The 17,356-nt window shown below is 33.8% G+C and overlaps 2 protein-coding genes across 2 annotated transcripts; one reads left to right on the top strand and one right to left on the bottom strand.

The window, feature by feature from the left end:
* Positions 1-12,497: 12,497 nt before the first annotated feature.
* Positions 12,498-16,599, bottom strand: LOC130636282 (uncharacterized). Its single transcript, XM_057445949.1, has 5 exons — positions 15,036-16,599; positions 14,008-14,134; positions 13,626-13,658; positions 13,336-13,458; positions 12,498-13,156 (listed from the first exon to the last, which is right to left on the bottom strand). The coding sequence occupies exons 1-5, from the start codon at positions 15,375-15,377 to the stop codon at positions 12,993-12,995; spliced, it is 789 nt and encodes a 262-aa protein (XP_057301932.1). The 5' UTR covers positions 15,378-16,599; the 3' UTR covers positions 12,498-12,992.
* On the top strand, positions 15,915-17,153 carry LOC130636955 (uncharacterized). The gene has a single exon (XM_057446806.1). The coding sequence runs from the start codon at positions 15,915-15,917 to the stop codon at positions 17,151-17,153; it is 1,239 nt and encodes a 412-aa protein (XP_057302789.1).
* The last annotated feature ends 203 nt before the right edge of the window (positions 17,154-17,356 follow it).

Below are 17,356 nucleotides of genomic sequence, written 5' to 3'. Positions count from 1 at the left end.
CGCGACTATTTCTCTTATCCAAAAACCGTTTCTTCTTTTGTTTTGATAAAAGCAATAGTAGTTTTTTCTTTAATTTAAGTCTGTGTACCACTATGGTTTGTAAAAGCATTATGCTTACGTTGTTTTGACAGTGAAAACTGAACGACCACCTGCAGAGGAAGTCTTATTGTTATTCCGTGTTTCCTCTCGTAAGTATGCACACCAGAATCATCGTTGTGATAGTGAGCAATTACAACTAAGCTTGAATTTTAAAGCGACATAATCAACCCACACAAATTAATGTACATGTCATTTAAACGGTATTATTAATTATGGTTAGAGAATAGGCGACAAAGCTAGGACTTCCCACGTAAATGATGTGGCATCATTTTTAATTCATCAGTTCGACATAGTCAATATTTGTTCTAGTACCAGCGCAATTGAGACCTAGAAACGTATATAAACACATATTTTCGTTAAATTCAACTTCAAGTAAATCTATAGTCTATTTTGGGGTGCATTTCAGTGCTATTTCGGTTATTTGCATGTTGTAGAAGAATCCACATACGACAAGAGCCAACATATTGGAGTCGATTGGTTTTATAAAAGAAACCTTTATGTCTTTACAAACGACTTGCAGAAGAAGTGGGAAGTTCTCATGTTGTTATGAAAGTGAACAGAAACTTCCATCTTGTTTTGAATTAGAAGATGTGATATCAGTTTGTTTAAAGATAACTCGATCTGTCGAGGACGAGGAATTTGTATATAATTGATAAAACTTTATATTATACCCTAAATAGAGTAAAATAAAAAAAATAATGCATTTTGATTAAAACCGCGGCTATGACAACTCCAGAAATCACTGTGATGTGTCTTCTTTTGCATTAGAGGGGAGCTTTAAAGTATTTATGCATCTATTAAGTTTCACATATCGTTGATGCTTTTCCTTTGTATCATGACCTGAATCCACCTACAAGTTATTAATTAACTTCTCGCCATTAAATGTCTACTGTTATAAGACGAGAAGTTAGAGAACAAATTCGGACCTCCTTTACTAAAAGAACATCACAAAAGCATTAATAATGCCACTTGCTACAATACATTTTTCAGTTTCCCTTCTCGAAAACAAAGACTATTACTATTACAGGTTGACAGTTAAAAAAGGAACCATGCTTTTCCAAGTTGGAAAAGATTTAAAATCGAAACATCAAAATTAAATTATTTTAGAGATCCGACTGTTGTTAGAATTATATTATAAAGCCTAAAAAGTTATATAACAGAGCTCGCCAGTCTTTTCGTTATGGTAATATTCTCCTTTAAAAATACCAAATTTTATTGAATGTACGGACTCAAATTATTGCACAACAAAAAAGGGAAAGTCTCGGCGCTGTCAACAAGTCATTTTTAAATGACTCACTGGACTTGAGGTTCTTGTCAATAGAAATATTATTAGCCAATAGAAAATTGTGTCTTCTATTGATTAATTCTACTAAGATATGGTTAAATTTTAGTTGTGGTTCTAAATTATACTAAAGAATAGGGGGATCGACGTCACTTTTTTATATAGATACCATTAAATTGTCTTTTGACAACTTTATATTTTCTTACGGTTTATATGTCATTGCAATTAACTGAGGATTTGCGATGACATGAAAGTATACTATTGAATCGAAAAATTGTCTTTGTTTCTTCCCTGTGTGTATATATAGACACAGTGAACACTTAAAATTTTATGCCGTTTACACTTAAATCCTCAGCAAAACAAGTGTTTACAATAAAGTTCGTTACAAAATTCATTACCAGTCTTTTGAATCATGTGTAGAAAGATTAACTTTGTTTTTATGCAAGCATTTATAAATCAATTGACTTTTATTGTTTAAAAGGTTGTCTCCCTGATAGCTTATCAATTCAAACTTTTGGCTTGTACAAAGAATGAATTTTTTGGTGTTTTGGTTAAATGTTGTGCAATGTTTGATCATACACGCTTTGTATTGCAATTATACATTGAATGTGACGAAATAATAACTTTCAGCTTAAGTGAAATTTCGTTCATTAGTTTGGCTTATTTAATTAGCAACACATACATGTATAAAGTACTTTAATAGAAAAGCTAAATAGCTATCAGCATTGCATGAATGAAATTGCGATGATTGATTGATGCGTTAACAAAATAATTGATGTTGATGGGTCACGAAACCGATATAAAAGTGTAGTTGTCATTAAGATATAATTAATACTCCAATAAGGCAGCTAGAAACTGGCCACAACTGTGACACTGTTATCTATAAATCGAGACTCTTGGAGATATTTGGTTGCTATTCTACACGCATGGTAAAAGTTATTCAAGTCGTGTGAAAAAACAATTATGTGTACATTTTGTTTTTCACTTTTCTCCGCTTTCAAGAAAAGACTGTTCTTATCTACAAGAAGAACAAACACACAACAAGAATCTACAATATGTTGCAGCCAGTTGGTTTTATCAAAGAAGCCAGCTTGTCTTTACAAAAGAATTGAAGAAAAAGATGGAAGTTCGTATGTTGTTATGAAAGTCAACAGGATGTTTCATGTCGTATTGAAGTAGAGAATCTTCTATAAGTTGGCTAAGAATTATATAATTTGTAAATTTTACGAATCATTGAAATAGAAATCTGGTAAGATAATAGAATGTAGTTTCTCATTATACCTAATTTTACTTACTTGTAAATATAAAGACGCTTCTTGAATCTCAATCAGAAAAACTGTATTTTTAAGAAACTTTTTTTCTTTCCTTGAATTTGCAGTGACATTTAACATGTGTTTAAATCCCCAGCTCAACTTGACTTCAGCAGTGTTGTTATGGCAGACACAGCCTTCTTAATTTTTCATTTAATATACAATCGGGTTGAAGTAAGAGAGAGTCATATGATTTAGAAATTTCATACCTCGTTTACATTTGGTAGATGCAATTAAAAATGTTTATCCTTTTTTTGCATACGTTTTCAGATAGTTTAAGCTTGTCGTCAGCTATTTATCAGGTTGGTTTAGCTTGTCCTAGATTGTTATTTGGTTGTTCCATCTTGTTCTAGGCAGATCGTAGGTTGTTTTAGATTGGTCTGGGTTGTTTCAGATTGTTACAGACTGTTTTAAGCTGTTACCCTTTTAATATGTACACAAAAAATGCTTAATTTTATGTTCTATCTGCTAAAAAGTAAGCATTCGAATGCCAAGTTGATCGAAATAAGACGGCAATTTGCAAAGATGTAAGAATGCAGCGTCTTTGTTAAAAAATTGGACTAATTAGGTATTAATCACTCCAAATTGGTATAAGAATTATCTTAATTCTTGCCATATAAATGTCCCGTGTTGGCAAGCTCCCGTTCACGTGTCGTCGTATAAAAATTGCTTCACTTCTTTAACATATATAGTTTTCAAAAACTACTGCTTAATAGCTGCTTTTTTCTTCTTTTCATATAAATACTTTAGACTTGCAGTTGCTTACAAGTTGCTTTGTTTTTTTAAATCATTTAAACATTGCGATGCCTATAAAATGTGTGTCTTAGTCAGGGTGAAAAATTAACTACTCTATCACTCACATGGACTTCTCTGCGATTCGTACAAGACTCATGGTCCTATACACTGTTTAGCCTTTGTGTAACGGGACATTTCAGAGGAGAGGCATAAATCAACCTTGTTAGATTGCTACGATGACTAAGGCAGAGATAGATAAGATGACATCATTGATAACACAGTTAATGTAGTATTTATGAACTGATAGCTATTTTCCGAATGTTTCCTTGACGGTTGTGTGAACACCAGGACTACGTTCTTAAAATATTATCGTTTGAAAAAAGCAGGTTTTGTTAGAAAAAAAGAAAACATTTGATATGAGAAAACATTTGTTCGATCATTAAAAGGCGTTGAGAGAGAAAAACATCCAAATAACCTTTTTAAAAGGAGATTTTAAGCGTGCTATCGAGTTCGCACTCAAAATACACACCTGGTGGACAAAAAATGGAAGGAAAGTGATTGGGTCATATTAAAAATGTAAATCAAACTGAAAAACAAAGGTCTGTATACACAACACATGCAAACTGAACAATATTTTTTCAATGTAATAAAATGACAGAGAAGTTAGAATAAGCACCCAGAATAATCATTGAACATTGAATAACGTCTAGAATTTGTGTTTTTTCAAACTAAACCTGACAGTTTTTTTTCCTCCACACATTTTTGTTATAATCCGCGCGTTTGGAGAGATTTTAATCGAAAGTAAACGAAACAGAAGTAGTTTAGAGATAAAGGTGTTTAGTTTATCTTTCGTTGGTATTATTTAATTAAGCCTAGTAACCACAGAGAGATTAAAGACAATTAATTCCGATATATATCACAAGCAAATCTCAGTATAGTTTTATAGGTTTCGTAAAGAGTGAGTCAATGTGACAAAATTTTCCGATCAATGTACAGGATGCTTTGATTACACTAATATGCACAAGGAATGTACACATAAAATTTGGTACTTATACAGTAACCACCGGGTATGTTTAAGAAAGAGAACAGCCGCGACGTTGTTTGATGTTTTTCTTGGGTTGCTTAGCTATCCTATAGCCACATTTAGGAATCAACACGGGGTAACAATGGGCTTTTTTCTCTGTTCTTATTTAAATCGAAGTTAGGATATAGTGTTTTGGAAAAGGGTAAACCTGTACTAAGCGCCCAGCCCAATGTTAACGACGAAATGTTTTCTGTCTTTCAAACCAGGCGCTCAAGGTGATTCACCAGTTCGATGTATCAAATGATACCAACGACGAGTAACGCATATATATCGGAGCAGCATAGACCACCTTTAAAAAAAGATTTCGAAATCACGAGCGAGATTTGAAAACAAAGTCCCACCGCAAAAGCACTGCACTGTCAAGTTACGAATGCAGCCTTAGAGGTCAAAACAAGCAGGTTAACGAAGTTTGAAAGGTTGTTAAAACCATAAAAGCAAAAGCTAGGCTTAATTACTGTAAATTATATCTAAATGGGAATAGAATCATAATAAACTCCCTAGACAACCCACAAATTCTTGTTAATTCTTGTTAAAGAGTTTGTTATCGTGTCTGTGTGTCGTTATTTTGGTGAAAGATTAGCAATGCGTTTCTATTATGAACGCAATTAGTTCTTCTTTCTAGATTGAGTAACAAAAAATATGAATGAAGAACAGGTTTTCTGGTCTGTTTTCCCGACATGTTATCTTGTTGCCTTGGCGTTTGTAATAAAAAAGGAGAACTTGTACACAAACGATATTGACATCAGGTATGTTTTCGAATATGTGAGATTGGAGACTAAAAGGATTAACGATAAAGATTGTAGTTGTTTAACTGTTTCAGAAATATTTAAAGGAGAATGAGTTCAAAACAGTAATATATCTCCGTTACGTAAATATTATTTTACGCAATTGAGCAGGAAATGCCGTCGTAAAATAACTAGCTCCGACCAGATTTGAAAGGATCGCAAATGTGGTACACGTAATCCTGTTGGAAAGTAACAAATTTCATTATCGTGTTTCCATGAAAACTCTTATTTGAGAAGAATTAACATGAATTTGTTATCGTGTCTGCGCTTGCTAATAAATTTATTTTTTTTAATTAATAACTGTGCGTTGTCTAGGGAGTTTATTATGGTTCTATTCCCATTTAGATATAATTTACAGTAATTAAACCTAGCTGTTGCTTTTATGGTTTTAACAACCTTTCAAACTACGTTAACCTGCTTCTTTTGACCTCTAAGCCTGCATTCGTAACTTGACAGTGCAGTGCTTTTGCGGTGGGACTTTGTTTTCAAATCTCGCTCGTGACTTCGAAATCTTTTTTTAAAGGTGGTCTATGCTGCTCCGATATATATGCGTTACTCGTCGTCGGTATCATTTGATACATCGACCTGATTAATCACCCTAAGCGCCTGGTTGCGTCGAAAGTAACTGTGTTACCCGGGGTTAAACACCCGGTGGAACAAGTAATAAAAACCGTAAACTGTGCCACACATTTAGGTGGAGCACTTTAGCTGATATAGGTAGCAGTATGTCGTAAATCGAGTGAAGCGCACATAACATTATGGTGTTTCGGGTGTAATCTATTTCTCAAAGATTCCCGGACATTTAGCGGAAATAAACCGAAAAGGACCCGTTGACCAAGATTTTTTTTCTCCGTAAGATGTTGCCGATGAAAGTGCGAAAATTAATGGTACTCCGTCCTTGTTGCCTTTTCCAAAAAAGCTTTATGACAACTTCAGTTAAACAGAAACACAGAAAACAGTTCGTCGTTAACATTGGGCTGAGCGCTTAGTACAGGTATACCCTTTCCCAAAACACAATATCTTAACTTCGGTTTAAATAAAACCCGTGAAAGAATTCACCTATAGAAAGTTTTAAATATCATTATGCTTTTTATCATAAACGGTGTGTTGTTCATTTCATAAAAAAGGCGGCAAATATAATGTTTTAAACGAAATAGACAATAACAAAAACTGTTACATTATTCGCTCATTAGTTTACAAGAGATAGTGTGATGCGAACCGAAGAACTCATCGATTCAGAAACAGGTAAATTGACCTAGCTTTTTCAAATTGGCTTAAAATTAATCTCAGGTGGTCCCGTCTTACCCATGCGGGAGATGACGTCAGATACTTTCACCCATCTCCAAGTTATTTGGCCTCAAACTTACAAGTGTATTGCGTTAGTTGCATTTCGACGTTAGACTAACATCAGTATATTATTAACTTTATTGACGTAAAAATTACTGTTCTAACGTCGAGAGTTGATTCGTCGGTAAACAAATGAGGAATAAAGAACATCTTCTGCAAATGCCAAGACAAATACAAGGAAGTAGCTTATCAATGTAGGTGGCAAGACTAGTTGCTTAAACACGTGGTTTAAAAAACTAACTTTAGTGATTTTTTGTGACTCCACTGTTTAGTTAAAAGGAACTCGGTCCTAGCAAATCACAGAGGAAATCGAAGTAATAGAATAAGTTTGTAGGGACAAAATCCTATCCCGATGAATTTAAAGTTTCGGCTATTTTTTTAACAGTCAGTCAACTATTATTTACTTATTTATTATTGATTGAAATTGCACAAGGATAGATTAGAATCGTACACATGCGAACAAAGGTTTTTCCAATGCTAGCTTTTTATGACTTTGAGATATTTACTTTTCTCTGGTTGATGACTCGGCGAATCATTTTTTAGGGAGTCAATATAATCTGCTACACCGTACACAAAAGTGCACAAACATGGTTTCTACCTGCTAACGTTCTTATTCCTAACCAAACTTTCTTTTTGACAAAGGTTACAAAGGAAAAAAGAGAAACTTAAGGCGGGGGTTAAAAAACCTTGACATCGTTGCCTTATGTATAAAAGTTCCAGGCTTTTCATCAAATCTGCCGAGGAAAGACAACCGATTACCAGCGATATCAACATGGTGCAGGGTAATAGCTATAAAGCTAAGGCAATGGCGTCACACCGGGAACGAGATACTACTTACCAAAATTGTTTAAAAAGATTCTTGCATACATACATCCTGTTGATGCAGATTGTTTTGAGAAAAATAAACCCAATTTCTAACATTCTCAGAAAATATACGATATTCTCCTGTAAGCTGAGTTTTTAAATTGATAAAAGTTTTTGTAAATTCAGAACACGAAAATAAAAAGGCATATCATATCAACGGAATAGAAGAAAGTGTATCAGCCGATCCAAAAAATGTTAAAAGTTTTATTTAGGGATTAAAAAGTATGCTAAGGTGAGATTACAAAGTGCGATAGGTTTGGGAGTATAAAGTGCGACAAAATGGGTTACAAAGTTGCGATAGGATTACAAAGTGTGACAATATTGGATTACACAGTGCGATGGAATTACAAAATTGACACCTAGAGCACGACACGTCCGTAATATTTGTGCTTTATTTAAAGAATTGCGTGATATTTTTCAGTGGAATGCACATCTCGCATGGCTATCAGAGGGATGCTGAAACGAATGCAATTTAAAGACAACTTTAATGAGTTCAATCTCATTCTCTATCATCTTAAGAAAATATAAAAGGCGTTATTTTTGTTGATCTCTGTAAATTGTTAGATTTTATATGCAAGAAGACAGTAATTTCAAATTCTTTAACGTTAAAAACGTTTCGAATAGAAAGTTACACAATTTTATAGGTCGCCTTATCTACATAGAGCACGCTTACTTTGTATTTTGTCAATGTTTGCAGTTATATGCTGCTTTACACAAAAAGAAAAAACGTATGATTACAAAAGAAAACCCTTAACAGACTTTAAAAAACTCCTAAATGTTTCCGGATTGAGCGCGGATAGGCCTCAGACTCTACGAAGGAACACTTGGTTCTCCTTCTTAGTGTTTGTTATATATTTCATGTATTCGCTTCGCCCTTGTTTATTGTATACAACGTTTTTCTTGTGTTTTGTCTCTTGGGTAGAGTGTAATTCTCGTAATTTGTGTGCGTAAGTTTCTTGTTTGTTAGTGCGAAGTATCTTTGCCGTGTGTGTGCTATTGTAAAGGTGAAGTATTGGGATTTTTGTGTTTTAGTAAGTATATGTTTTTTCGTATGTGTTATTTCTTCTTTATATTGTATTGGCCGTTCAGCATCAGGAATTTTGTAGTTAGGTTTAATTTCTGTTATTCTATACGTAGTTTGTAACTTAGTTTTTTTTTGTTTTTGTTTGTAGCGTCGCAAAAGTGTGGAATAAATGTTATTAAATCCACTTAGTGTCAGTAAATCCACCCCTTACTCGCTACCGCTAAGTTGCCGTAACGCTAAATGTTGACGTCATTTATTCATTTTTTGAAAGCTTATTTTTTATATTTTTGTAGAAAGTTATGAGAATTTGTTGTTACGGCTTCCCGCAATTCGCACGGAATATGGCCGTGTATTCAAGTTAAGTCTTAGAGCGTTCGTTGAGTAAAACTAGGGTATGGAAGGACGAGTAAAGCATTTTTCTCGTTAACAAACTTTTTATTATGATGGAAAAAACGCTTCATGACTGTGTCAAGAAAATTATGAGCATAACTATTTCTCATTGCAGGTGAAGAATGAACCAGTTAGTGCAGATATAGAAGCAGCAATGTGACAGAGTATAAAACAAACCAGATTTATAAGCTTCAGGGTAAATTTGTCAAAGTATATGTAGAACTTGTTAAAAGAAGATTTCCAATGTAACAAACTTACAACCGTTATTATGTGTAATATAAATATATAGGGAAAAAATGTTATTGTTGGTGGCACTTTTCAAAGGTAAACAAATACACCTTTCCCGAATGTAAATAATCGATTACATCATCGGCATGAAAACGAGGCACTTCTTAGTAAACTTTGTAAACACTAAAAATGCAACTGGTGAGTGTGATACTTTTATGCGTTGTGAATGATCTTTTATTGTGTATTTTTCTAAAGGATTGCAGGTTTTTCTTAACGAAACTACTTTTAATGTATTTAAAAACATACTTGTCCTTTAAAAGAAGAATATGTATTTGTGATGGCGAGTAGCAATCAGAAAGGTCAGCAAGAAATTTATCATACTTTAATCTATCCAGGTATATCAACCTCTCGACCTGGTAACTCTTGTTGCGTACTGTTACGCAAAAGTTCTACTCTTAATAAACCCAGAGTTAAACAGGCATTGGAATGTTTTCATTTCCATCGGATCCAAGTTTGAGAATACAATGGGTAAGCATCATTTCAAGATATCGTAGAAGGGGAGGTGTGATCTGTTCACAGTAAACAAGAACACAAAAGTATGCGAAGTCCACTTTGAAGTACACTGTGTAAAATTAGGTTTTGGTTGTGAACGGAAAACATTAATCAATGGCTCTGAAAAGTCCGAAAAAAGAGCACTTCCTGTAGTAGTCGAAACAGATTCTGAAAGCACATATGAAAGTTCTTCATCTGATTCTGCTGAGATCACTGAAAAACAACCTGGTTTTTCACTCCTGACTCCGTAATGTTGATTTAATTTACCCCATTCTTTTGGGATTAATACAGGATTTACATCAATAAACTCATAGGGTTGTGTTTCGTTATGTTTTGATTTATTTGAAGTATTTGATATATTAATATTAGTAACAATCTTGATGGTATGTTCTAACGGTAGTAGTTGGTGTGACAATGTAGATCGAACAAGAAAGTTCGCATATTTAATGTTGTTTTCTCTCTTTCGTGTACTGTTAATACAATGAGTAAAACCAACCCGTTTGTCAACCATAAGCATATCTTCTTGCAGTTTTAATATTCTTGGATTTATGTTACACAAACTATCATTAATTCTAGGATCATATAACGTTAGATGGACCTTTTTGTCAGCATTACTTTTTACAGGACTGACCATAACCAAGTCTTTAAAAATTCTGTTTTTACTAGGAGCAAATGTAGTTGTTAATGTGAAAATGCTATCAGCAGATATGTATAGTTCATCCCTAAACTTTCTGCCACGCTCCAAAGTCTTAATAATCGTCACACCGTGCTGTTTACCACGATTTTGTCGATGCATTTCAATTTCTTTTATCGTGAACGGTTGCATTCCCTCCATGTTTTCCCTCACGCTTTTTCTTCAGTTTCATCGAAGACTAAATCTATATTTTCCTCAATTATTTTAAGCAAAATATCTCTCATAGTTTTGTCTTCCTCCATGTTTTTATGAACGCGAATAATGTTTACCAAGATTTGCCTCGTTTTCATGCACGCAATATTTTACAAAATATAAATTCGGGAAAGGTGTATTATAACGACATTTAATAACCCTATAACCCTAGGGTGGCATCCGGAAAATAAATTTTAAGTGAAATAAATAAATATATAGATTTCTAAATCCTAAAAGATCCTATAAGGTAACTACTATAACAACAAATAAAAAAACTATATTTCACAACTAAGTATCTATATATCCTTCTGGCATCATTTTTACAGATTTTTCATGGTTGCATGGAATCAAAATAAGTGGGTATTGGGTGTACTTACCACTAAAAATAATAAAGGTCTTTGACTATTTTGACTATTAATAACCAAGAATATTGTACGTACTATAGTAGTATTAGCATGTCATAACCTTCGGTTAAACTTCTTTGAACTAAATAAGTATTTGTCATGGCCAACAATAATATTTTTTTATGTTTTAAATCCCTTTTCCACAACATACTACCAGTTTCGAACGATGAAGTTTGTTATGATGAGATGGCACCAAATTAGAATAAATATACAGACCGGAAACATTCAACAACAAATCGAACGCGCAATATGGTGGCTCTATCTTTGCTTACGAGTCTTTACTTAATCTTTGCTCACAACTTTGTTCAGCAAGTTAAGTAGTAAAAATAATAAAAATTGCTCGTCACATGTTATTCAACATTTTTGCTATTTTGATGTTTTGGAGCTTTTTTAGCAAAACAACATGCTTAACTGAGATCATTAAATAATGAGGAAAAAAAACAATTGGCTAAAAAATACAACTGTAGCAGCTGTTAGTCATGTTTGAGCTTTCTCTAGCCCATGTCATAAGAATCTAAAGTGCAATAACTAAGAAAATGAAACACAAGATGTCACTTTATGTAAATCACACATTAATTAATTTAGGCCTGAGTCGTTATTCCATTAACCAGTCATGGTTGAATAGGATTTTGGTATCAAGTGGATAGCAAAAAATTCGGTCTACAACTTAGGCTTTTCCTGGAAATATATACTCTGTTCCCATACTTTTACTTCGTCTTGAGTCGGCCTATCAGCCGGCCTTGAAAAGTACAAATGTTTTTTCAATGCGCAGAGCTACCACACATACACATGGAGAAAGCAGTTTTGCATCTCAAGCGCACATAAGAAAGAATGGCCCCTGAAATGGGTAACACGGGTTAGGATATGGTTTGGTCTCAGTAGGTCCACTTCACCAGTAGGCTTTATTTTCAGCAATCTTACAGATGGTAGCATTTTTTCAGCCTTTTTGGTCGGTTAATTCTGAACTACCATGACATAACGATATTAGTAAAGAACTTTGAAAACTTTGAAGAACTTTACAACAAATTGTTACTAGCTCTCAAGGTAAAATAATAATAAAGGACCAAAAAAATTGAAAACGATACTATTTTAATTCTAAATTCATATCGGTTGTTGCATGCAATGAATATGCAAAAAAGTTCAGAAAGAAATGTTTCTGTTTGCATCAAAATGACATCGTGACAATGCTAAAAATCAATATTTTTCAGCGCATTGATTTTTCGCTGGCTGAAAAATTATGAAATCTGATTGAATTACTATTCGCTATTGGAGACAAATTCAGACATATGCAACCTGTTGATTAGAGGTGGTAATATTCCTTCTCATCTTACCTCTCATAGTTCAAAATTAATCAATTGAATGAAAGATCCCAGTGGTTCTGCATATAAAAACATTTATTTCATTCTTGTAAATAAACTTAATGGGAAGCTTCAAATTAAACCGTGTGGTCCAGTTCGTTACCCACTTGCCTAGCGTAAATTTAAGTCAGGAAAAAAATCAATAAAAATTCGTCTTATTTGTCAAAATTACATTGCGTTTGCAGTTACCAGCCTTGATGTGCAGAATTATCTATATATACATATTAATTACGATTCAATCGATTAAACAATATAAATAACCTAACAATGACATGTTGTCACAAGTATATTATTCAACTGATCTGATTATAATTAAATGACCCATATATCAAAACTCAAACCAGTGTTGTATTCACCTATCTGACCAAAGCATCCATACTGATGGTCTTCCACACTATATCCTTTCGTTACATCTGATGCAAATCGGATAACTTGATTGCATATTCTGGATTCAAATGGGACACCTTCCTTCGACCATTTTTTATTTTCCATTTCCTCGCAAGTTACATCGTCGCTTTTAAATGTCGTACAAGAATCCGGCAGGTGATCTGATTCCCCGATAAAATATTTTAACACTTTTTTTCTTGCTGCAGTTGTAACAAGATTTGTCATTACAGTTTTTCTGACACCGTTATTTCTGCAGCTCAGGTAAAAATATAACGAATAAGTTTATAAAGAACATTTAATGCAGTTGTACTAAATCTAAATCTCTCTCCTTGCATATCCGAAAGTTGCGTGATAGTCGATATAGTGTGATTGATTGTACCGTTCACATCAGCAGATATTCTTGTTATCATAGTATAACCTCCTAAAACAACAAAGAGAAAAACATATTAACTAATCATTGACACGTAAAAAATCCATTAGAATTCACCCGCCACCTCTCGCAGCTACCATCTTTGAATGCGAAAGGTGAGCTTAATCGGAAGGAATGCACTAGTTAAAAATGAGTACATCGAAGTCGAACAGGACTAAGAAATATCTTACCCGAGCACGTAACGGTCACCTTTCTCCAATCGCGCCAGGGATAGGTATCATAAACACCATATGACTTAACACCAAAATTTTTTCTCAAACTTTTACAAGAAACATTCTTGCCAGTTCGGATGTCTACAATAAATATGTTCTGTTATATCATAACATAAACATCAATAGTAGCTACAAGCAAAATGAATTCCATAAAAAATATATGCGCTTCATGTGTTTTTGTCACAAATGTGGAGTCTCAATCCATGACTGACAAATCCGTCAACAAGCTTTTAGGTAATAAAATTTACCTTCAGGAATGGTTTTGTTGTGCACTTCTTCAGCTGTAAAAAACGTGAGATAATAAGAAAAGTACATCAATGAGCAAGACACGGTAACACATCAGTTAACCTGTAGAGAGCTTACTCCTGGACAGCCTTCTTTGAGGTGGTCGTTTATTCAATTAACAAGGAAATAGCGGAAAATAAAAGTAAAAATTGGAAACTTTAAAACTATGTAACAATTATGGAATAATTCATAACAATTTTTAGTAGTTTTCCTAATTTTTAGCACATGTCTTGTTAATTATGATCTTGTGTCTGTTCGTGATATCTGGCATGATTATGACATTAACCCTAACAACTCTGGATTTAAAGGATTTTTTTAAAAACGAATGAACCCAAATTAACATACCTGTCAAATTGCAATGTTTACCATAGTAAGGTGGAAAACACCAGCGACAATAGTAGGTGTTGTTGTTGAAGTTTGGAATACACACACTTCCATGTTCACATATCAATGGATTCTTTGTACACGTGTTCTAAAATGTAAAGATTATGCCTATAATGTTTATTTCGTTGTCAAAAATATTTTCCAAGCTTGTGCTAGCAAATTTTAATCCCCGTTAATCCATTTTTTTATGATATAGTGCATTCCTACGAAGTTTGATTAACATAGCTTAAGTCATTTAAACGTTATTTTAGATGGTTAAAATCGCCACCTCCACTCTAGTATACTTGATGATCAAGTTTCCAATTTTTTAGAAAAGTGATATTAATGATGACTACTTTTATGGTTATTCTTATTTGCTTTACATTACAACGTTCTATTACGGTCTACGTAAACTTAAAAATTTAATTAGGGAACACTAGTCGATAGATAATTAAAAGTTTTGGTTTTATTATACAGTTTCTTAATTATGTTATAATATTGTACACTATTCTATGGTGTTTTGTTGCATGTAACCATTCCAAAGTCTTCCAGGATTTCTATCCTACTTTGCTAATTTCCGCATTTCTACTTTTAATGGTACGGATTAAAAGAGTTATGTGCCGCAGGTTATAAAAAAACTCAAGCTTTACTGCGCTGCAGTTTCGATTCTTATTTCTTAATGTAATATTTGTAGCGTTGCAGAAAATAGCAAAATTATTTCATACGGGTGGAACGTACAATTTATTAATGACGGTATATTTAACTGTGTTGTTGTAACATTGATCATACGCGTATAATAACAATGAATAAGAAGTAAGAAAAAGGTACTATCTACTTAACGACACACGATATGTAACAACGTAAAAATAAGAAAATGAAACAGTAGATAATCTCAGACGATTAGTTCGTCTCAATATGAAACAGCTAATGATTCAAAGAATGAACAAAATGACTTTATTTGCTCCAATAAAATACATCCTGTTAAAACACAAAGCAAAGCATTTTCCTACCTGCACTTCATAAACTTCATATAAGTTTTGTCCATGGGCGTAATAATGATTTGTGTCAAGATTTCCTTTAAACAGCCAGCAGTACAATGGTGGCGGTTTATTCTTGAATGTACCGAAACTGTTACAATTTTTTGCCATACATTCTGACGCGCATTGAGCTTTGCTTTGTACATGCAAACCCTTGAATGAATTTCCGTATATCATGACATTTTCGTGTTTCTTGAAACTTACATATGTCGCGGTCATGTTAACTCCATTTGGTAGGTTTATCACTTTGACATTTGATAATGCATCAGTTTTTTCGAAACTTAAAATCATCCAAAAAATTAAACACGAAAACATTACCTTTACTTCGTACACTTCACAACCTTCTTGTCAAAAAAAAAGTTTTAAAATTTTGTGTGCTTGCAAAAGAACCAATTGTGAAGACTCATGTTGACCTGAGCTTCTGATTCAACTTTAATTTATATCTCAGTAACAAATAAACAAACCATTTACAGTTTTTAAAAGTTTTATGAGAGACACGTAACGATGGAAATAGCAATATGAATATTAATGAACAACGGAAAGGAAATATACATGTGAAATTTACACAATTGGTACAATTCAGCACCAAGGGAATGCACTTTTTATTATTGATTTGTAATCTTTTTTGAATTTAAATACTTGCATAGCAACCGTAGGTGTGAAGCGACTGACTGATAGCCTTGAGGTAGAGCGCTTGCTTCCAGTGCGGGAGGTCTTGGGTTCAAACCACGGCCGAGTCATGCCAGAGAAAATAAAAGTGTGAATCTATCCTTTCTGCTTAGCGGGTGTATATATCGACCCCCTGATTCATCAAACTACTTACCAAAAGATTTTAACAAGTTTTTCAAGGACATGTTAATCAAAGTGAATACTCTCTCCATGGAAACGTTTCTCTTGGGTGACATAAACGCGAATTACAACGTTAAATCTTCTCATAAAGAACTAAAAGAGATAATTACGTCTCAGGGATTTTATCAAATAGTTGAAAAAGCCACACGAATTACAGCTGAAACCAAAACGCTAATCGATGTTATATTGACCAACAAAAGATCAAATGTAAAAGTTACGGACGTCATCCCATTAAGTTTGAGCGATCACGATTGTGTTTTATGTGTCAGAAAAATTAATCATAATAAAATTCCACATCGCACTATCAAATGCAGAAATTATGCGAAAGACAACCACGAAGATTTTCAGGAAGACCTACGATCACGTGACTGGTCCCGTTTGTATATGATCACAAATGTTAATGCGGCTTGGCTTTACTTTAAACAGATTCTTTTTCCGATGTTAGATAAACACGCTCCAATCATTGAAAAACGGGTGAAAGGTAAACGTTGCCCTTGGTTACCAAATGACATCAAGAAAGACATGAACACTCGAGACCAGCTTCTCCGTAAAGCGAGAAAATCCAACAAGGGATCTGACTGGTCTGCATATAAAACATTAAAAAATCGTTGTAACAACAGAATAAAATATGCTAGACAGAAGTATCATAGTGATTTACTTTCTGAGAATTGTAGAAGTCCTGCAAAATTCTGGAAGTGTTTAAAAGAAATCCTACCTCCGAAAAATTCGAAAAAATCACAACAAACTACGTCAAACGATAGTTCCAGAAACACTGCAAGGGCAAAAAGTTTTTGTTATTACTATTCTACTGTTGCAGAAAAACTCAAACAAGCTGCATTTCCATTGCAAAATTTCATCTGGAAGAAACCTAAGCAGTACGACCGCAGAACTGACAAGACCTTTAAGTTTGAATACGTTAGCAAACTGTTTGTAGAAAGAGAATTACAATCGTTGAAACGTAAAAAAGCTGCTGGATGGGATAATCTGCCACCGGGTATTTTGAAAGATGCAGCGACAGTTCTGTCAGGCCCCCTTGCGCATATCATTAATCTATCGCTACAAACTGCTACGGTCCCAACAGAATGGAAAATTGCCAAAGTAACTCCAATTTACAAAGGAGGCGACACAAAAGATTGTGGTAATTTCCGCCCAATATCTGTATTACCTGTTCTGTCCAAAATACTGGAAAAAGCTGTACACAAACAACTTATCGATTATCTGAGGTCGGTGCTTGCATTGTAATTTTTGTCTGTAATAGACAGACTTTACATTACTTTCCAGGAGTCTTCTTTTAGTGGCCTATGTTCATCACGTTGGCAAATGTTTTTTGAACATATGGTACTTGGTGGCTCGTTTGTTTGCCTTGCCACGCCCGTGACATCTCTTTACGTAGTGTTTTCGTCGAACCGTCTCTTTTTATTTTAAATTTTTGTCATGCTTTTTAC

The sequence above is a fragment of the Hydractinia symbiolongicarpus genome, chromosome 3, assembly GCF_029227915.1.
Source record: "Hydractinia symbiolongicarpus strain clone_291-10 chromosome 3, HSymV2.1, whole genome shotgun sequence".
NCBI lineage: Eukaryota > Metazoa > Cnidaria > Hydrozoa > Anthoathecata > Hydractiniidae > Hydractinia > Hydractinia symbiolongicarpus.
Note: the sequence above shows the minus strand (reverse complement) of the source record. Positions and strands in the feature narration are given on the sequence as shown.